The 22674-nt window shown below is 32.0% G+C and overlaps 1 protein-coding gene across 2 annotated transcripts in view; it reads left to right on the top strand.

Moving 5' to 3' along the window:
* The window catches only part of LOC107073978 (putative adhesion G protein-coupled receptor E4P), a 55326-nt gene extending 35303 nt beyond the window's left edge, over positions 1-20023 (top strand). The window contains exons 4-8 of one of the 2 annotated variants that reach the window (XM_089179306.1): positions 13720-13979; positions 16134-16235; positions 16343-16427; positions 18195-18278; positions 18773-20023. In XM_089179306.1, the coding sequence (XP_089035432.1) occupies positions 13720-13979; positions 16134-16235; positions 16343-16427; positions 18195-18278; positions 18773-18829 (588 nt within the window). In that variant the 3' untranslated portion in view covers positions 18830-20023. Of the gene's footprint in view, positions 1-13719; positions 13980-16133; positions 16236-16342; positions 16530-18194; positions 18279-18772 lie in introns of both variants that reach the window. The other variant, XM_015334976.2, reaches the window with a different exon arrangement.
* Positions 20024-22674: the final 2651 nt, after the last annotated feature.

Raw genomic sequence — 22674 nt, forward strand, 5'->3', positions numbered from 1 at the left:
CGAACTTTGCGAAGAATATTTTTTATCATTGTCGTACGTCCCACATGCAAAATGTTGTAAAAAGATTAGACGTTTATTGAGAAATCTATTTAATTTTGATCTTATGTCAATTTTATATAATATTGCTTATAGTTAAAATATATTTTGTTTTTCTTTTTTTTTTATATATATAGACCTTTTTCCCGAGATATTTTCAAAATAAAATTATTTATAATTTATATTATACTAGGGGTGTCTCCCGCCACGCCACGCGTTTCTGTGGCTCATAATCAGTCCGATACACACGTCTTTAAGTCAACGAATTACCTTATACCGCCATCTGTTATCGATATAAACTATCCTATCTTTCAAGTCGGATGAAACTGCACACAGTGTGCAAAATTTGATTAAAATCGGTTCAGTTGTTTAGGAGTTCATTGCGAACAAACAACATAACACGTAATTTATATATATATATATTAAGAAGAAGAGAAGATATATTATTTATTATCCAGTTAAATGTGGCGATCTGTGCGTAGAGTAGTGCGTTCCAGTGTGTGTCGCGATAATCAAGCGATGACGGATATAATCGTCAAACTTTGAAGTTTAAATGAAAAAAAGAGAGAAAAAAGAAATGTAAAATGAAAATTTGTCGACAAATGAAAAAACGAAATGAATAAAAAAAACATTTTGAATTTGTAGATTGACGACGAAATTGTCGAACTGTTGTCTTCGATTTCTCTTTTTGTGATTTGAATGTTTGACTGGCTTGTATGCATACACATACACGTTTGTATTAATCGCGCAAGTCCCCAGTTCTAGTTTCTCCCTTTCGAATACGCCAATAGGACTCACTGAGTACACCGTATGTCTCAAATTCAGCGTATACTTCAGACCAAATACCACGTGAGCTTTGGAATGTGATATATTACGGGTTGGCATTAAGCTCAACGCGTTTCACGTCCTTGTATTATGGTTTACTGAGGTGGAACGGGCCAAATAATGGGCAAGTACTTCGTCGTGAAGCGATGCGGAAAACGTTCCCCGTTACTCCAAACCGCAAAAATACTTATCGAGGATTCAGACGCGACTGATTTACGATTGAGATTATTCACTTTCGATTATGAACGCTTCTGCGATTTTATTTACTCGGACGTATCATCAATGCGAATAAATAGTGCGTGAAGAAAAAAAAAATAAAATAAATAAAGAAAAAACCTTTCAAATATTAACCCGCCCCTCCCCCCCCCCCTAACGCGGTATTATATTATATTATATTATATTTAAAATATATAAAATATTAAAAAAAAAACAGAGAGAGATGAATTTTTCGTTTGGGTTGAACAAAACATTGAAAAAGAAAAATTCGGAAAAAGATGATGGTTTAACAAAATACCAATTCATATATTTTTTCATTTAATTAAATATTATTGATCTTATATTCTTTTTCTTTTTTTATATTTTATTTTATAAAAAAAAAGTAAAAAAATATTCTAATTGTTCGTGTAAAATTGATTACGTAAGAAAATGAAATAAAACTATCAACGATCGATCAAAATATTCTTAACGAATGGCATTTCGATGAAATTTATATTTCAATAGATCTGTAGAGTCATAACTTATTGTATATACAATTATCAGGATCTTTGACAACAACGTGGGTATATATCACTCGTCCGTCAAAGTCTCCTCGACTGATGGAACGCGTACGTTTGCGTGCTGGAACGTGAGATATTTGGTAGGAAATGTAATACACGGAATTTAATTGGTTTGCTTGAAATACGATGGATAATACTACGACCAACGTAGATTGTACACAACGTTGAACAAAATGAACTGCTGTCGAGACATTTTTTCATCAGTTGGGTTAGGTAAATGTAATACATTAGATATTGGTGATCGGGGATGGTATACGATAAATAATGAAAACATTAAAAAGAAGAAGAAGAAGAAGAAAAAAAAGACAACGAATTAAAAAGGACAAGATTCACTCTCGATAAAATCCTTTCTTGTTTGCTAGATTCAAATTTACAAGGTATGGAGGGTAGAAGTAAAGGAGTATCATCTCTTATAGGAGAAAATGTGAAAAAGTGTCCAGCGTTTTCTATAAATAATAATTCAAAAACCTTCCAGAATGGCGCTGGTGTAGACAAAAGGTATGGTATGAATGTAGCAATTGTAAACGAATTGTGCTAAGTTGACAAAAATTACGTGAAATAAAAAAAAAACATTTCATTAAAATAAGTTGAATAGTTTCGGAATTATTAGTGGACAGACATATTGTTATAGTGAATTTGATTAATTCATTATTTTTGTTTCATCGGTGGTTTTACGTTCTTCCGTTTTACGATTTTCAAATGACCCTGCCTGATTGTAAAGAAATTTTCACATCAAAGAAAAAAAAATATAAAAGTAGACGAGAAACAAGAAAAATTACATTTCTTTTTATTTTCTACTTTTTTTTTATATATATATATATATTTGCTTTTCTTTCTCTTTTTCTTTATAAATAACGAGAATATCGAATAAATAATATTTTTAACAACTCTTGTAACTTTTATCGGTTGGCATACGAAATCAAAGCGAGTTTCACATTGATATTGCGCACGCGTATATGCACATGTATAACGAAGAGGGACTTCGATGTATTCGATGTATATGTGATGCAGAAAAGAGAAAACAGAGATGCATATATGCCACAAAAAGAGAGGGGGTAGAGTTGGGGGAGGAGGAGGGGTTTCGGGTACAGGTAAAAGTTAGTGGGAGGAGAGACACAGTGTAATACAGGAAAATGCATCTTCCCAGTATTGTAGCTAGCTGGACGTATAGCCTTGTTATTCGAACCACGCTCTCCTCTCTTTATCGATCACATTCCACTTTGTTGCCAGGATTTTTAACAATAAAAAGGCTCACTCATAGTGTCGCAATTTCATGATTAATTCAACGATTATGGCCTCTTGCGAAATATTTATCGTACGTTAAAGAGCATTGTGATATACGTATACCTTAATTGTTCATCGCGACATTATGATAATACTTTATGAATATATTATTATTACAAAATAAGTATAATTTTCATTTTTATTTAACGACGTATTTTTTGGTTTTTTTTTTCATATTAACATAATCGTAGTTCTTTTTTTGCCCTTTTTGTTTTTAATAAAAATATCATCTCATCTCGGTTTCTCGGTTTAATATTAATTCGTGTTCGTTACGATAAAATGATAAAATGTGTTTTTTTTTTTCTTTTTTTTTGATATATTATCGTATAATTAAAAATAAAAGAAGAAATAATAATTGAGAATCGTTTTACCTAGAAAGAAAGGAAAAAAAAAAAAAAAGAAAAAAACGATAACCGGATACGCCGCAATGCAGTATAGTTTTCAAAGTCAACAAGCTCGCGGCTTAAAATTCGCATCTCGAATGCCTAAAACTCGTGCTTTTTCTATCGTTGTTCCGCAAACGAACACGAATGGTGACTGAAACGTGATGCAAACAGATCTTTTCACTGCTGTGTTCGAATTCGGCTAGTACGTTTAATCTTTCTCTCTCTCTCTCTCTCAATCTTTTTTTTTCTTTCTTTTTTTATTCTTCCAATCTTCATGTATAAAAGATCCAAGCAGGATTTGGGAAATTTTGCAAAGTCACGTAGAGACCACACATATAGAACAACATTTATCTCTTTCGTTATCTTTATTCGAGCGAATTGCGTGACTTTTAAGCTGAAACACAGGTAATCACAGGAATTAATCTAAATCTCTTTAAAAATATATATGTTTAAATGAAAAATTGAAAAGAAAAAAAAAGTAAGAGAAATAAAATGAAAATGTAATTATCATCGACAATTATTATTATTATTATTATTAAATTTCTTCTATACGTTATTGTACTAGAAAGAATAGAAAAAAAAAAAAAAAAAAAAAAAACAGAAAAAAAACTGAATTATTAGGAAGATCATTATCGTTTCTAGGAACGACTTTCGATAGTATTCATTTTACGACTACGTTAATAGGATTTTCGTTAAACGTGGAAGATTTCAGAGAAATTCTCTCCTACCGGCTCGATAATCGCATAACGAAGTTTAATTAACGCTTATATCCCATTCGCATCGTTTCATATTTCATACTCGATCATTATTTTAATATATGCGTGCATGTCACGATGATGGTAATAACGTTCGTTCGAAACATTTTCGAAATTTTGTTTCAATGTTTCTTGTCTTTATTTTTCTTTTTTTGTATTTTTCGATGTTAACGAATTTATACGATCTTCTTTTCTATTTCTCTCTTATTCCATTTTAATTTCACGTAATTTTTGTCAACTTAGCACAATTCGTTTACAATAGCTACATTCATACCATACCTTTTGTCTACACCAGCGCCATTCTGGAAGGTTTTTGAACTGTTATTTATAGAATATGCTGGACACTTTTTCACATTTTTTTCCCATAAGAGATGTTACTCCTTATCTCTACCCTCCATACTTACTAATATACTGACTACTTACGTGATCGACCTGCTTTAGATCGTGCGAACAACGTGTTCGTCGATAATCGGCCGATAATGTAGATTAATTAATACCTGCATGCCGTAACTCGAGTGCCCATCATCGCACACGCACACATTGCTTTTAACGCTCGAATTAATTACTACGTTGGAAAAGCCTCTCTCTCTCTCTCTCTCTCTCTCTCTCTCTCACACACTCTCTTTATGAAACAATATTTGATATGAACGTTTTATAGTAAAGTTACATATCGATTGTCTTGTTCATTCCACTATGTAAATCCCGAAAACCATTGTTTTCAATGTTTATTCGTTCATATAGAAATATAATAATAAAATCAAAAAAGAAAAAAAAAGGTTCTCCTAGAAACCTAAAATCCAAAATTTGTTCTTCTAGATCTTCATTGAATTTTTATAACATTTTTTTTTTTTTTTTTTTGAAAAAAGAAGATTTAAATACTCGCATCTTTCCTCAAGTCTTCCACCCGTCGCCCTTCCACTACCATACCACCATACTTGAGATTTTGTATATTGGTTTGAAATGTTCCAAAAAAAAAAAAAAAAAAAATACTACATCGATATTCCAATTGGAAAGGTCTGAAGTTACAAACGGTGATCTTGAGAATTTCAAATTTCTTTACTAAATCGAGATAAAATAAAGTAATCTCATGTATGCATAAAATTGTTACCCTCGTGTTAAACTTTATAGTATATTATATACATGTATATTTGCACACATATATATATAAATATATATATATTTACGATTTCAACACAAAGAATCACAACCCCTTCTTTTCGATTTATGCACATATAATATATATATATATATATATATATATATATATATATATATATATATATAGATGTGTGTGTGTGTTAGAATTTTCTTCCGAGTTCTCCTTATTGCTAGGCAAGTTGTGCATGAAATATATTCGCGTATCGAATCGCATAACACGTGTAATATATAAAAATGATCTATAGAAAAATCATTTTCAGATCAAGATATTTTTCACGAATAAAGACAACAATTGTAAATCAAATATGTCTCGATTTTAATTGAATATCATATTATTTTAAATACTTGAAGATATTAATATATATATATATCTATAAGATAATAATAATAATAATAATAAAATTGATTAAGAGCTTTTCAAGATAATTGCTTTTAAAAACAACCAATCAGAATAGGATCACCTGTGGTAAGTTGTTAGTTATATATATATCTATATATAGTTAGTAAATATGTACTACATGTAAACTTCAACTGATGCACATGATGCATCTATATGTACATAGAAATATGACGACAACCAAATAGATTCCCATATTGCAGTTGAATTTCGAGGAAGAAAATGTGGTAAATTCATTTCCCGTACTAAAACAAACTCGAATGACAGGAATAAGATAATCTTACGAATTGAACTACCTTTATATCTTTCGTAAAAAGATAGATTGAAAGAGGATGTAATCAAGAAACTGAAGAAGAGAGACGTCCCATCGACAAGAGAAGTGAGATTGACCCCTTCTATGTGTGAAACGTTTTTCTTCTATCTTCTATCTTCTATCTTCTATCTTCTTCTTCTTTTTTTGCTTTCTTTCTTTTTCTATCTCTTTCATTTCTATCTTTTCTCTTACTTGAAAGCAGTTTGAGCAAGTAGAAAATTTCTATCATCCACTAGTCTCCTTGTTTCCGAAGACAAAAGGGGATTAGACTTTTGTCTTGGTAGAAAATAAACCTTCTTCATTTTCAAAAAAGAGAGAACAGAGAGAGAGAGAAAGAGAGAGAGAGAGAGAGAAGACATCACGAATCCTTGATAGGTTCAGATATTATTTATGACCTTTGGTCGTCGTTTGTAATAACCAGTCTATGACAAAAGAAAATAATGCACAGTGCAAACTTTGAATACAAACCTTTGGAATAAATGGGAAAGGTTTATTCGTTTCTCGTTTGTTTCTCAATTAATATCCTCCTACAGGTTAAGATAATGTGAAGGAAAGTTTTTAATCACTTTTTTAATTATTTTACAAAAGTAAACTATTGAATAATACCACTGATATCATCCTCACCCCTCCCCTTCCTTATTTAATTATTATTCTTTTAACAATCTAACGAAAGTAACATTTATTATAAAGATATTTACCATTGACTTGATCTTTGAAAGAGGATGTTAAGCAATTATCATTTATTAACGTTGAGAGATATTAGTGAAGTTTACTCGTGCAAAGGAGAGAAAGGATTCGAGTGGATGGGATACTTGAAAAATATAAGTCACGAGTAATCTAGTACTTTCTTTCTTTTTCTCTCTCTCTCTCTCTCTCTCTCTTTGTCTCTCTGTTCTACATGCAAAAGTCATTCGATAAAGTGCTGGAAAGTACTCGAAAGCGAGCTCGGTACTTCGATAAATCAAGACTTTACCGTCGTTGTTGAAGTTTCATGGATTTAAGTCTATACTACTTACACGATAAAAGAAAGAAAGAGAAAGAGAGAATAAAAGTAAGAAAACGTAAAGTATTAAACGAAATTTTTAAGATAAATTGATCCATTGCAATTTTGTTTGCGTGCACTCAAAGATAAATAAAGTAAACACACACATACACACACGGAGAAATGTATATATGTATATTAATCGTAAAATATTTGGAAAATTTCAATTATATTGAACGAAAATTTGATTTAACACGTTCGTCACCATACCGGCGGTGACGGGCATGCTTCCTCGGGAAGCCTCGTCACCGTAACCCAAAAAAAAAAAAAAACAGAAAAGAAGAAGAAGAAGATGAAAAAAAAGCATATGGCAGATGTTCTCACGACTAACTCGTGGGAAATGAAGGGCTGCAGTAGCAGCTTTCAGGGTCGTCGTAGCATCTTCGTCTATTTTTGCGAAGAGAAAAGTGCCTTCTAGTTGGGGCTATAAACTTCACCGAGATGCAATTACGAGGCTGTAATAAAGATGAGAATGTCAGAGAGATGAAGAGTAAGAGAGAAAGAGAAAGAAAGACAGAGACAGAGAGAGAGAAAGAGAGATAGGGGGAAAGGAAGAGAATGAATCAGAAAAGGGGATGCTGGTTTACATTTTTTTGTTCTTAAAGCTTCAGCACGACGATCCATTTCGCGTAGAGCTTTTTCTTTCATTTTTTTTTTCCGGCAAAAGAGAAAAAAAAATAAAAAAAGAAACGAGACGTAAAACCTAACAAGACGTTTCCTCGCCCACGTCGTAAAAATTCGCGTGGCTGAATCGAAGTGTCATTTTTCTGTGTGGCAGCTCGTTTAATCGTCCGTGTCGTTTCAAAAGAATATAAAACCTTATCATTTTTTTTTTTCCTTTTTTCGCGTCGAGCTTATATCGTTATCGCTAGGGACCAGTAGTAACAAACTTTTCGTCTGATCCATCGTAAGAAAATAAATTTGATATTTTCGTGTCTTAGTTGAAGTATTTTCTTTGTTTTTTTTTTTTTTTTTTACTAACAAAGAATAAAGAAAGTATGCAATATATAATATATAATATATTATAATATATTTATTATAATTGTAAGGGGGGGGGCCTTTAAACACCCTAAAGGGGTATACCTGAAAAATAAACTTCTTCTATATTTATTATAATTATATATTATATATTATATATACATAATATGATTAAGTAAATGGATAATTTTTATGTATTAATTTAATTGAATAATTAAATGATACTACGTATAATATATAGTAGCAACATTATAATTTCATCAATTAAACGTAATTGGAAATGCAAATGATGAAATGATTCGAAAGATCTTGTTTTGCGTTGAAAAACTTTTTGGTTCGTACCTTTTTCTTTTTTTTTTTTGGTCTTCTTTTCTCGAAAGTTAGCGAACACCCCTTTTTTATTATAAATGCGTACCATTTGCGCATATTTAATGAGAAGAAGAGTGTAATGACGTAGGTGTTGTTGAGAAGAAAATGAAAGGGGATTTTGAAGGAGAATACTACCCACGCAACTTCAATTAATAAAGCTTCGTAACGACACGCATGCGGTTACTAATTGATCGAGCGAAATGGAATTGCGAAATAGAATTGCGAATTTACTTGGTCTCTCTACTTGAGAATTTTCTCTTTAAAGGGTTGCTTGTGACAAAAAAAAAAATAAATAAAAAAAACTCAGCATAAAAAGACACAATTTGTCGTTTTAATTCCAACTTTTAAAGTAACGTTAAATAACAAATGTTCTCTTGACTTTTTCCCAAACGACAAAATCATGTGTTTAACTTTATCAAAAATAATATAAATAAATCAAATAAGATTAAAATAATAACACGTTAGTCCTTAGTAATGTACAGTTTAATAAATTCCAATGTGAGAATGATCGCAATTTGATTTTCCACGGTTGAACAATAGTCCGTTAGGTATATCGTGGAAAGTTATTTACATGCTATGCGAGTAAAATATGTAGAAAATGTTCGATAAAGCTTGTAAGTAGATGCCGAATTCTGTGAATTCTGTGAGAATCATACTACTAGAGGTAGTCCCAAAAGTTCAAAACCTGCTTTAATGCTTTCACATTTGAGAAAAGCAAAAGGGAAAGAAAGTTTGAAGATGGCAAAAAGCTTGAATCCTTTTCCCTATACGTGACTTCTCTCTCTCTTTCTCTCTCTTAATATCGATTCGAGAAAATAACTCTCGTAATTCCTATTCTCACGGGTTACATACTTATAAACCACTGTGTGAACTCTCTTTATCACATTTTTCTCATACTTCGCGATCCATTATAATGATTCCCATTGGAAAGTTTGTTTAATCGTCGAGGGAGGACATTTAACAGTTTCAACATAGAAATTTCGTTTCTCGGATTAATCCATTTGGCGGAACAAGGATGGGTAGTTTGGAGTTCAACTTTCCTTTTGAGATACTTTCGTACGATTTCGTTCAAATCGTAGAGGAAAGTCGAAAGAGAAACGTACGTGGTACGCCTTTCTATCGAAACTAACGTGTACCTTTCTCTCTCTCTCTCTCTCTCTCTCTCTGAGAAGATAGAGAAGAAAAGTAGTACAGAAATAGAGATCACCATTTTTAAGCTATATCTTCGATAGACTTTTCAACGCTGGATAATCTCGTTGGATTATCTGGCATCGGTTTGGTTGAACCGTATTATACCTTCTTCCAGATATTAAACTCACTATGAGTATATATGACCAGGTATTACGCAAGGTATAAAAGGAATAAATCGAATTACTCGATCGCAAGGTAACCTCTAATTTCAATTTTATAACTCTTGACTATTCCTGTTCTTGCGATAAATAATTGTGCAGATAATCTGCAAAATGTGTGAGCAAGAAAGAGAGACAGAGAGAGACTAAAAATAATATCGCAGATAGCACAGAATATTGTATTACAAAAAGGAAACTTTTTACTATTATATTTTCTCTCTGTGTATATTTTATTTATTCTAATGCTCTACAACGAAATTGCAATGGACTTAACTTATATTAACACATTAGTCGTTCAGCCCGTTTCAGTTGAGTTTCTCGTCAGGCCCAAAATTCGACTGTCGGCACGCCTACGTAAAGTAAAGAAGCGATAAGTAGAAATATCAATAATGCGCGATCCGCGTGTATATTATATGGTTATATTATATTATTATATTTTATTTATCAAAAATAATCAAATATAAAACTATTGTTAATTTAGCAAAAATAATCAAATATAAAACTATCTTTTATTTGCCGAAAATAATTTTCTTTCCAAATGGGAAATGTGATCAATTTTTCCAACTAAATAATACTCTAACTTCAACAAGAAGAGTGTCACCGTATACGGTGACAGGCATGCTTCTCCGGAGATCCCTGTCACCGACGAACGTCTTAATTACACATATTAAAATCTACTTGTTCATCGCTAAAGAAAATATTATTAAATTGTAGACAAAAATGTTGAGTGTCAAAAGAATACAATGTTTTCTGTAAAACAACAAATATGATTTAACATTACTTTTTTTTTCCCCGTGTAAATGAACAAAAGGAAAAAGATATAAACTATAAATGAGTTTATTGATTGATTTATTTAAAATTAAAATTTAAATCACTTTTGTAATTATATCGTGAAAGTACGTTTATATAAATTTGATGAATAAAATCGATGACAATCATGCGTCCTTGATATTTATGATGTAACTTGATGGAACATACTGAAACGTTAATGTTAGGCAAGTAATAATTACGTCAATTATATACTACGCGCGATATCGAATCGTTATTATCGTCGATGGTACTTCATGTTCGAAGTAACAAGCATATTCTGTGTTGAAGTTCGGGTTCGTTATATCCTTCATTGATGTTTCGTCCTTCGATTCGTTGTGTATGAGAATAATATACATCCCTGTAACTAAATTGTCAACGACTGACAAAGAGACATACGTCGTTATTAATATTTTTAATTATTTTTTCAAATAATTGTACAATAAATTGAAAAGTAGGACAAAAAAAAAAGAGAGACCGGAAAAAAAAGGTAGAACAAGTTTTTCCTATTAAATACGTTAAAATGACATATATGACAAGTATTCATCATATTTAGTGAAATAATTCAGTGCTTATCGATCGAATTCCCTGTATTTAAGCTGTATACATCAATTAATAGCTTTCAAACAATAAATCTTCGATTCATCCGAGTTATCTCAAGTATTAATACGATTCCTTATGAATGAAAATCTATTGTATTATTTTTTTGGGGGGTTTTTTTTTTCTTTTTTTCCAAAACAAAATTATCCGTGTAGTGATCTACTTAATTTTCCTATTTTTATTTTTTTTTTTTTTTTTAATTTTAAATCGATCAGATTATGAACAACAAGAAAGAAGGATTGAATACACAAAAGTTTCAAGCTCATTTCAAATGTAATATCATCGAAATCGAAAATGGATGGAACCTTTTTTAGGGGAATCCTCTTTCGTTAAATGTATTGCGGTCAATAACGTTATCTCATAAAAATCGAAAAAGAGAGAAAGAGAGAAAGAGAGAGAGAGAGAAGAATGAGAAATATGGAAAGAAAAGAATTCTATGAGAATCGTCGTCAATTCTTTTTAGAAATTTAATTAGCGAAACTTGATTGAAATATTCGAGTACCTTTATAATATATAACAAGAGTAGAAAGGTAAATAAAGAGATAGGTTCTTTTATATGTGTTATATATAATCAATTATATGAATAAGTCGGAGAAAAAATCTTCAAGATTTAGCTCATCCATTATTTCTTCAATCTTGGTAAATTTTAATTGATAAAAGGTAGTCTTTGATAAAAGTAAGATTTCAAGTATTGGGATCTCTAACACTTGAATACGCTATCTGGTGGCTAAATTCAAAATTAGAATAGATTGGTCGAATTTCTACGCCACGTGGTGGGATCTCTAGCACTTGAATACGCTATCTAGTGGCTAAATTCAAAATTAGATTAGATAGGTCGAATTGCTACGCCACGCCCCTACCAGAGATCCCAATAACGGTGATGTTACGTTTATATTCACGTGTGTTTTTCTTCTTTAGATTTTGTTCTCTCTCTCTCTCTTTAACGAAAATTACAAGCATATCTGCGAAATACTTACGCGCGTCCTTTTTAATTATACAAAAGGTAGAAAGACAAACAAACAGGCACGTTTTAGAGTCTTAATCAACCTTGATACACGATTCTTCAGAGTTGAAATAAATTCTTGCAACCGCTTATCTCGCTCGTTGTAAATTTGTTACCTACCACACATACAACTCCACATACGCGTACATTTATATTCGCACACACAAATTACACGTAGCTTGTAAGTATATACACGGAATTTTAATTAATACCGAGCCTTTACGAATTACACCTTTACGAAACGAACGAAGAAGTTAATAAATTCAACGTTATTACTTTTCTAATATAAATGGAGAGAATAAAGAATGGAAAGTTTCTTCATTAAAAATAAAATTCAATGAAAAACAGAAGTATATTAATACAACTATACGTATTTTATATATATATGTATATTAAGTACGATAGAAATTGTTATTAAAATTAGATGAAACAGGTGTTCTTAGTTTTACCCTTTTCCTTGTTCTTTGTTTTTTCTTCTTTTTACTTTTTATAATAATTTAATTGTTTTAAAATACTCCTATTTTTTTTTTTTTTACACGCAAGAAAAGAAAGAAATAAAAATGGAACAAGGGTGGATTGAAAGTAATACAAAATTGAAAAGCCTTTTTTTTTCTTTTTTTAACCCGTTTGAATGTTGAACACTTTTACCTAAAATATTTTGTTTGGAACGAAATAGTTTATTATTAATCAAATTCAATAATAAATGACATTTAATAAATTTCTTTCTAAATAGAATATTATTAATTATTATAAACATTATATTATATTTTACATTAAATATTAACAAACACGTATAATACGTCGAACTACTACCAAGCTAGTAATTTTTACCAAACGCATATATGAGTCCATAGCACTCAAAATGGTTCAAGACAGAAAAGTATTAAATCATCTGATGGATGGGAGTGGGATGGGTAGATGAGTGGTTGGTTGGGAGGGGAGGGGAGGATCAAAATCAAAAATAAAATTAAACGAAAAGATCGGAACATAGAAATATGGAGCTCATAAGAGAGAAATAAAACAGGCGAGAAGAGGAAAAACAACCTGAGCGAATAAATAGTTAATCATAAATCACGTGCTTTCGTATCACGTACACCAGATGGGCCTTGATAATACATTTTTCGAAGCACGAGCAGGTCGTTAGGATGAGTTCTTAGATGGGGTTGAAACGAAGGAACGAAAATAAGAGAAGGAGAGACGTACGCAATATTACGAGGGGATGCGAGAAAGTAGCAGCATCACTTTGTACTTTGTAACCAATGATTCTCCTTCGTCGTTTCGAGTTTGTGTAAAAAAAAAAAAAAAAAGAAAAAGAAAACAATTTTAAAGATTTCCCTCCCCCTCTCTCTCTCTCTCTCTCTCTCTGTTTTTTTTTTATGGACGACAAATTTTCTCCGATAACGAATACACAAAAAGTATAGAACAAAAAAAAAAGAGGCGGATAAAAAGGGGGATAAACCGTTGTATGCGAGTATCGTCTCGTTGATCACGTTTGTTAAATCTATTTCAAAAAAAAAATAAAAAAAAGTACATAAAAAAATACCTCTTTGAAAAGGGATAGTAGAGAAAGAGAGAGAGAAAGAAAAAAAAAGAAAGAAACAATTAAAAGTAAATCGATGCGACACTTTAATCGGCTTTTAGGATTCGGAGCTTTGCATTTCTCTGGGATTGAGCCTTCAATATCTGAGGGTATCGGTGGTTTGTTGGTTAGCTGCGATGTGCCATCATCTGTATGCCACAGTAGCCTCAATACCACGCCGTGACGATCCACCAACCTATCTCAAATACAGCGTCTTTGCCTGGGGCGCACCCCTCATCACTCTTGCCGTGGCTACCCTTGTGCAGAGTCGAGAAAGCAACGATTTCTGGAACGTCGTTGATCTTACGCCGTTCAACTGCTGGTAAGAAAAAAGAAAATGAACAAAAAAGAAACTATTTTCTTCTCTTTCACTTTTATTTTTTTTATTGAAGTGAAAACTTCATTAGAATGGGTGTGATTTGAAAAAATGTAACGCAGCGGTAGGCGGCGGTGTAACAGAGCAACGGGCGTCTATAAAACGTCCTATGAAACGAACGAAGATACTAAATAAGAAGAGAAAATGTTATAATATTATAATAATAATAATATTATAACAAATAAATCCTACAATTATATCCTTGTCTTTGCTTCGTTTCGCTTCCTTTCATTTTATTTCGTTTCATTTCGTTTCGTTTCGTTTTATGGTATAACACACGAATAAAAGCGAGAAAAATTATTGGAAATATTTAGCTGAGGTTTTTTTTTTACTTATTCTTTTCTTTTCCTCCCTCCTTTCCTCCCCCCTCCCTCTCCTCTACAAAGCTTTTCATTCTTTTCATTCTTTCATTCGTCTTTTCATCAACGAGAACGGAGCACCATAAAGACTTTTAGATCATTTTACCACTTCCTCTTCGACACAAGCACTCAACGTTCGTTTTTCTTTTTTTCTCTCTTTTTTTTTTTGAATCGGGAAAGATGGAAGACACGAAAGGGCGATAAGGGTTGATTTCAGAATAACCAAGGGCTGACCGACGAAAAGAAAAGGGAGTATTACACGAAAGTCCTTTCTTTCTTAAGGAAAGTAGTACATTAGAGTGAGATTCGATACATCGTATTATTTTCGTATCACATTCGGTGAATTAAAGTATAGTAAAAAAAAAAATAGAAAAATAGAAGAAAAAAAAAGAAAAAGAAAGAAAGAAAGAAATTCGTTAAATCTAAATCGTTTTTTTTCTTTTTTTCGAAAGAAAACATGACAAAAAAAAATACTGCTGGTCTGACCAATTTCATTCGTTTCTACTACATGATTGCGGATAGGATACGTGCATAAATAAATAGTAGTAGTAGTAGTAGAGGAAAAAACAGGTCAGACCCGAGTAAGGGGACAAGCAGACTAAAAACACGAACAGACCACAATCTTATTTAACTTCAACCATTGCAAAAAGTGAAACGTCATTCTTGTCTTTGTTTTCTTCTTCTTCTTCTACTTCTTCTACTTCTACTACTTCTTTTTCGTGTTATTTTATTCCTTCTATTTTATTATTTGTCTTCTTCTTCTTCTTCTTTCATAAACGTAAATAATTTCTACAACAAATTGGATATTATTCAGCTTTTCGCTAAAAAAAAAAAACAAAGAATTTATTTTATAATTATCTTATTATTCTATTGTAAACATCCTTTAATACTTTAATACTTATATATTTTCTTATACATTTGAATTTTTTAATCATAATTAAACTGCACACACTTTAATCATTCCATAATCTTAACAAAATCCTACTTTTCTTCTAACTTAAAGTAGTACGAGTCAAGCTTTCAACGTTTTTAAGTAGTACGAACAAGAGTATCCTTAAGTATATGATCAAACATTTTTAAATAATATGACCAGGGTTTCCCTTAGATGGTCAAACTTTAAGTAATACAAGTTAGATCTGGCACACATATGATTGGATATTTTCATTCCATAATCTTAACAAAATCCTACTTTTCTTCTAACTTAAAGTAGTACGAGTCAAGCTTTCAACGTTTTTAAGTAGTACGAACAAGAGTATTCTTATATGATCAAACATTTTTAAATAATATGAACAGGAGTAACCTTAGGTGGTCCAACTTTAAGTAATACGAGTTAGATCTGGCACACATATGATAAAATCCTACTTTTCTTCTAACTTAAGTAGTACGAGTCAAGCTCTCAACGTTTTTAAGTAGTACGAACAAGAGTATTCTTATATGATCAAACATTTTGAAATAATACGAACAAGGGTACCCTTAAATGGTCAAACTTTAAGTAATACGAGTTAGATCTAGCACACATATGATTGGATATTTTGATATAACACTAATAACGAATTCTTTTGCAAAACACAAATTTACTTTTTTATTTATAAAAAGAAATATTTATAATATAAAATTTTCCTTCTATTGAGATTAACGTTAAATTGAATTTATACAAAAGCTTTAGTTCTCTCTCTCTCTCTCTCTCTTTCATTTTTTGTTTATATATATATATATATATATATATATATTCAATATTCAGGTTTCTTGGAACTAACGCAACGGTCTACGCCTACGGATTACCAATCGTCCTGCTTCTCCTGGTCTCCGGATATTACCTCGTGAAAGCCGCGATCGTATCAAGGTATTGAAAGCTTCGTGAGTTAGTAAGCGAGAGTATATGTAACTTGCTTGCTACTCATTGAATAGAGCAAAGGATCAATATTAATCGATATCGAACCTTGCGCACAGGTATACGTGTAGCATGCAATTGGAAATCAAGCAACGCGAGAAAATGAAGAGGAGGCGTACGTTGCAACTGATGCTATTCCTAAAGGTTTGCCTGATAGTTGGTCTTGTGGCAGCTTGCGGTGTTGCTTCGAGAGTTTGGAAAATGCCATTTTTGTGGGCCATCTTTTGCACCGGTCATTCGCTTCAAGTAAAACATTCATTTGACAATTTTAATATATATATATTTAATATTTAAAACACATTATTTTGTTTACATAAGCGTAGGTGTTAAAAAAAAAACACCTTTCAAATTTTAACTTCACATTATTCTTCTAAGTTTCATTAATTCTTTCGTAATTAATTTTTTTTTTTTGACTTTTTCCTACAACAGTTGTTAAATTATATACAACTGTGTATATAATTTACAAATTGTATTAACACGTTCACGCCGGCGCGTACCACCGGTGGCCCGCACTAGACTGTCTCATTGGGCGGCTTGTACCACCGGTGGCCCGCATTAGACTGTCTCATCGGGCGGCTTGTACCACCGGTGGTCCACCTTGGTCCAGGTTTCAACAAGCAAAAATCACGCGCCGCCAGATGAAACGCATCTTAGATTCCGAGTGCCGCCCCACAGCGCAGACACTGAAAATCGGCGCCGGCGTCAACGTGTTAATACAATCACTTGATTTTCTTTACTTAATTTAATATCTTTTACCCGTTTCTATTCATCTTACCTTTCTTGCGATTTTGTTTTCTATCTTTTAGTTGATTTTTATTGTTTTATTTTCTCATCCGAAATCTGTCTGGAAAATTCTTCTCTTATCTCGCATCCTACGCGTTATTCGTGTCTTCATTCATTATTTATAGAAAAAAAAAAAAAAGAAAAAAACGAAAAGAACGGAAAGAACGGAAAGTGGAACGTATCGCTCGCGGTTATATTTTTGCATACAAACGAACTCACTTCAGACGATCTTCGTTCATTTAAAAAAGGAACTTTTAACAAGTTCGAAAGATGTTAAGGTATCTGAAAGACGATTTCACTCGATACAATTATTGATTTATTTTTTTTTTTTTGTTGTTGTTGTATTCTTATTATTAAATCGATTAAATTTTTTGTTTTGTTTGTTATAATGCGAGTTCTTTTTGCATACGTAAAATAAAAAAAAATAAAACATCGATTATATTTATAGAGATTTTTTTAGAAAAATTCAAGCGTACGTTGCTACAGTATTTGATAAAGTACAGAGTAAGAGAACGATTCGCTATTCGTCAAAAGATAAATTGAAACTTGGCCATAAGAGAAAATTCAGAATTATTCTTCTTTCTTCTTCTTCTTCTTCTTCTTCTTCTTCTTCTTCTTCTTCTTCTTCTTCTTCTTCTTCTTCTTCCGTTCTTCTTTCTCTTCTTCTCGTAAAGTTTTCTCGTATTCGGAAAATACGTGCTTTTTATTCGTTGACGTTCAATAATCTCGCGACCAAATCGCGAATAACTTTTGCGAACGTCGTCGATTTATTTATTCGCAAAAGAAAAAGAAATAGAAATAGAAAAACTTAGTCCTAGTGAATTCGATCGAACTGGCCAATAATCGTGGTGTCATCGTTAAAAAAAAAAAAAAAAATAATAATAAAAGTAATTTTTACGATTAAATGAAAATACTATGATCATAAAATAAAATGCAATGACGTGTTGATGCGCGTTAAAATTCATTCCACGTATTAACCCCATAACGAATATTTTCCATATTTTTTCTCTCTCTCTCTTTCTCTCTCTCTCTCTCCTCCCCCATTTTTATTTTTATTTATATTTTTATTTATTTGACAAAACACATATTTTTTTTTATCTTGTCGCACTTCTAATTCGTACTTTTCAGGGTCTCTCCGTGGCACTGTCGGTCGCATGCAATTGCAGAGTGCTCAAAGTCTACGCGAGAAAATCGCATCCTCAACCGCAGCAGGTAATAAAATGGGGGAGGGGAAAGAGAAAAAAAAATAAATAAAAACAAAACAAAACAGAAGGAGAAAAAAAACCAACAACAACAACAGCAACAACAAAAAATAAATAACACAACTCTTTTACTACGTCCGATGAATATTCTTCATTGTTTCACTGCTAACGATGGGAATGTGTCAGGTCAAATCGATTGAATGTAGTTTTTTTCTTTTTGTTTTTTTTTTGTTTTTCGTGTGAACGGATAAAAAAAAAAGAAAAAAAAACGAAAACAAAAAACGTACGCTGACATTTTGTTCGTTTGTTGTCAAAGACGTTGAGGTGGGTGGTTGGTTTTGGGGGATGGTTGAAAAACAAGTATACAACAATTATTATTTTTCTTATCCTTCGAGACAAAATTATTTCAACAATATTGTGTGTGTGTATTTTTATGAAAAAAAGAAAACAAAAAAATGTTTCTTGTTCGATCAGCTGACAAAAAAAATCTTGTTAAATTTACAGATCACCAAGTCGAGTAGTAGCATGCAGCTGTTAGCACCAGCACCGGATCCGGTTTAGATAGAAATTCCACTAGTTGGTCCCAATCTAGACTGTCTCATTTTAACAACGGATGGAAAAAGAAAAAGAAAGAAAAAAATCAAAAGGGAGAGAGAGAGAGCGAGCGAGTGAGAGATTGAGTGACAGTTTGAGTGAGAGATTGAGTGAGAGAGAGAGAGAGAGAGAGATAGTATCAAGCTAAGAAGAACATACTTTATAAAAGGAGAAAGGGGGAAAAGGAAGTTACAAAAATAGATCGTGTCGTCCACGCATCGTTGCTATTTTTACCTAAAGATTAGTTCACGGTTCAATTATGAGTTCGTTACCCTGACCTTCCACGTATCGATGATTTAACTAACATAAAAAGTGATACGATGAATTATTATATAGGCCAGAAATATCGACAATTGTTTACAACATTATCAAATCTTTCCAAATGGCTCTCCATCTCGCTCTCTCTCTCTCTCTTTCTCTCTCTTTATCTTTGTTTCAGTTCGCAACATTTGATAACGAAACGATCTCGCGTTTCTTATACCAAAGTAATTTTGCAAAGTGAACACAATTAGAAAGAAGATAGATAAGTAAATGAATGAATGAATGAATAAATTTGGCAAATTTCTAACAAAATTGCGAAATTTTGTTCGTAAGATTTGTAAACGTGTGGAGAAGAGAAGATCATCGATAAAGTATTATAAATGTTTTTAGGCTGAACGACATATCATCCTTTTGAATATCGTAAGTTATAATATTTGATTTGTGTTATTTATTTGTATTTGTATTTGTATTTGTATTTGTATTTGTTATATCCGATTTGTTCTAAACCAAAGAATCGCATGAAGCTCGATAAGTCTTTCCAAGAATAAGAAATCTCTGTATCGAATACCGATATTGATTGGAATCGAACGGTTACAAGTATCGAGTTATGCATCGAACGTTCTGAACTAACTGCTATCCTGCGATTCCTTGGTAGTAGTGGTCGGTCGGTCTTGTGGTCGACGTTCTGTTTGCGGGAGATGCAATTAACACTATCTATGTAACGAGAAATCTAAGCGAGATCGCATTATTACGTTGCAACAACAACAACAACAACAACAATAATAATAATAATAATAATAATAATAATAATAATAATCACGCACCAGCATAGTCTTATAATCCCATATAATAATCCACATATACAAACATAAATATATGAAATAAATATTTTGAAATGTTTTTAATGTACCAAGATCATTGAAAAATTGATCTATCGATCCATTTCTATCGACCAATAAGGAGTTGTCCCATCGATAAAAAATAAATCCATGCAAATCAGGTAACAAATAATAATAATAATAATAATAAAAAGAGAAAAAGCAAGATACGAAAAACTCGCATCGTCTAGAAGAGACTTACAACAAGCACACGTTCTCTTTTCAACAAAATAAAAAGAAGAAACGTGGCGATGATGGAAGAAGAGAGAGGTCGAAGGCTTTAGTGCCTTTCGAACGAGTCGACTACTATCCGTGTCATTTCCCTTCGTCCCGTGACCATCCCTGACGTTTAATTATCGGAAACGATCACCGCGCGCAACGACGAGGCAACGCAACCAAGTGCATCATCATCCATTTCATTTGGTCTACTTTGTTGCACCGCCAACTCGCGGTAGTTTGACTCGGGTATACACCACCCCTTTGCTTTCTTTCCTTTAATAAGTTATTCCCTATTTTTCTACTTTCACATTCATATACAATATTTTCTCTATGAATTGATGATTCTATGAATATTTGTTTAAAATTAAACAAATAAAACAAAAAATCCGAAATTGTTATTAACACGTTCACGCCGGCGCGTACCACCGGTGGCCCGCATTAGACTGTCTCATCGGACGGCTTGTACCACCGGTGGCCCGCATTAGACTGTCTCATCAGGCGGCTTGTACCACCGGTGGCCCGCATTAGACTGTCCCATCGGGCGGCGCGTACCACCGGTGGTCCACCGTGGTCCAGGTTTGAACAAGCAAAAATCACGCGCCGCCAGATGAAACGCATCTTAGATTCCGAGTGCCGCCCCACAGCGCAGACACTGAAAATCGGCGCCGGTGTCAACGTGTTAAATATTAATTTGATTTATCAAATCAAATTACATATAATAATAATAATAATAATAATAATTCATTGCAAGTGTGTTTAATTTTAATTAAATGATATATATATATATTTTAAATGTTTAGTTGAAATGTGTTAAATTCAATAACGAAAAGCAAGTCAATTGACCTTCGGTTGGTCAATGGATGCCAGGATGTCTGGAGCCCAGCCACCAAATCTCTCCTCGACCCATCTTTCTGACATACAAAAACCACAATTTTATTTGTTCCTTAAAATCTATAATAAAACAAAAATATAAAATTATGATTGTTTATTATCATGTTATTTTCTTTGTTTTTACGTATTCGTCGTACAATTTTTAAATATCGATTTACATATAGCATTATATTTTACGATTACATCCAGCCATCCCATAACCACCCCCCCACCCCAACCCACCCTTTTACAAAACGTAGATATAACTGTGAAACACGAGCGTACGTGACAGCACATTCGAAAAGTTCTCGCGTCACTTTCAGAGCTTATTAATAACACGGCTGATCTCACAACCAGGAGTGAAAATCACTTCGTCAGCTTGACTTAGTGAGAGATTAATTTCCGAACGTATATATGTACGTACGTACGTAGGAACGTCGTTAAAGCTTGAATTAAAACCTATTTACCGCATGTTTATAAGGGCTGATAACGTAGCATAGAACGTTTAAACGGAAACGCCAGGGAATTATGATTGAAATCATGTTTGTACGACGTTAAATATGTCTGCTACGAAACGAGAAGGGAAAAAAAAACGAATTAATATCTCGTCGTATTTTCTATCGATCATTTGTTAAACAAATAGTATATATGTTAAATCAATGGATAATTTGCGTAGGAACAGGTGTTAATATTTGAAAAAGAGAATCTTACGATTTATTTTCAATTTCATTGCAATTCATTATTTCGTTGTTTAATAATTGTTCGGTCATTTTGATATTAACATTAATAAATCGTACATTGGTTTTGTTATTTTTTTTTGAAATATTTTCCATTTCTTTTTAAAACAGGTAAGTGTCGTGCAAAGTTTGTTTTTTGTTTGTTTTTTTTCATTTTCACATTATTTAAAGAACATGAGACACATTCAATACTAATCGATAAGGATCTTGTCATTTCATTATTAAACTAGGTGTTGAAGGTTTAGAATGAATGTTTTTATAAATACTACTTGGTTTTATTGTAAACATCAGAAATTACTATTGCGAATGCAGTATGAAAATATTTGTTCAGTCTCATCCGTAACTAAAATTCATCATTGAACTCGAGAGAGAAACGTGTTGCACTTTTAAAAACAAAAAATATAGGTCGTTGTTTGTCAATGCTACTACAACGAGGATTTTTGTATTTTTTTTTTATTTACTTATTCATTTCAAAAACAATAGATACACAAAGTTAAACTAGTCAAACTTCTATTCTCTATCAGTTATAGATTATCAACTATTTACTTATAAATATTATTCGTGCAAAAAAAAAAAAAAGACAATAAAAATAGTACAAATCCAATGTAAAATATTTAACATTTTGTTAAAGTAAATAAGAACAAAATAAAAACTTATTATTATCGATAGTATAAACGAAACAAAATAATAGAAATCTACTATTACCAATCGTAAGTGAATAAAATAGAATTCTACTATTACCGACAGTTGATATTTAAAATAAAAAATCAATTATTATCGATAAGAGTACAACACAATCTACTATTACCGAAAGTTGATAAGAAAATACAGAAATCTGCTATTTTTT

This window comes from Polistes dominula, unplaced genomic scaffold (genome assembly GCF_049000335.1).
Source record: "Polistes dominula isolate Pdom_NZ unplaced genomic scaffold, Pdom_raw_medaka contig_373, whole genome shotgun sequence".
In the NCBI taxonomy this organism is placed as follows: domain Eukaryota; kingdom Metazoa; phylum Arthropoda; class Insecta; order Hymenoptera; family Vespidae; genus Polistes; species Polistes dominula.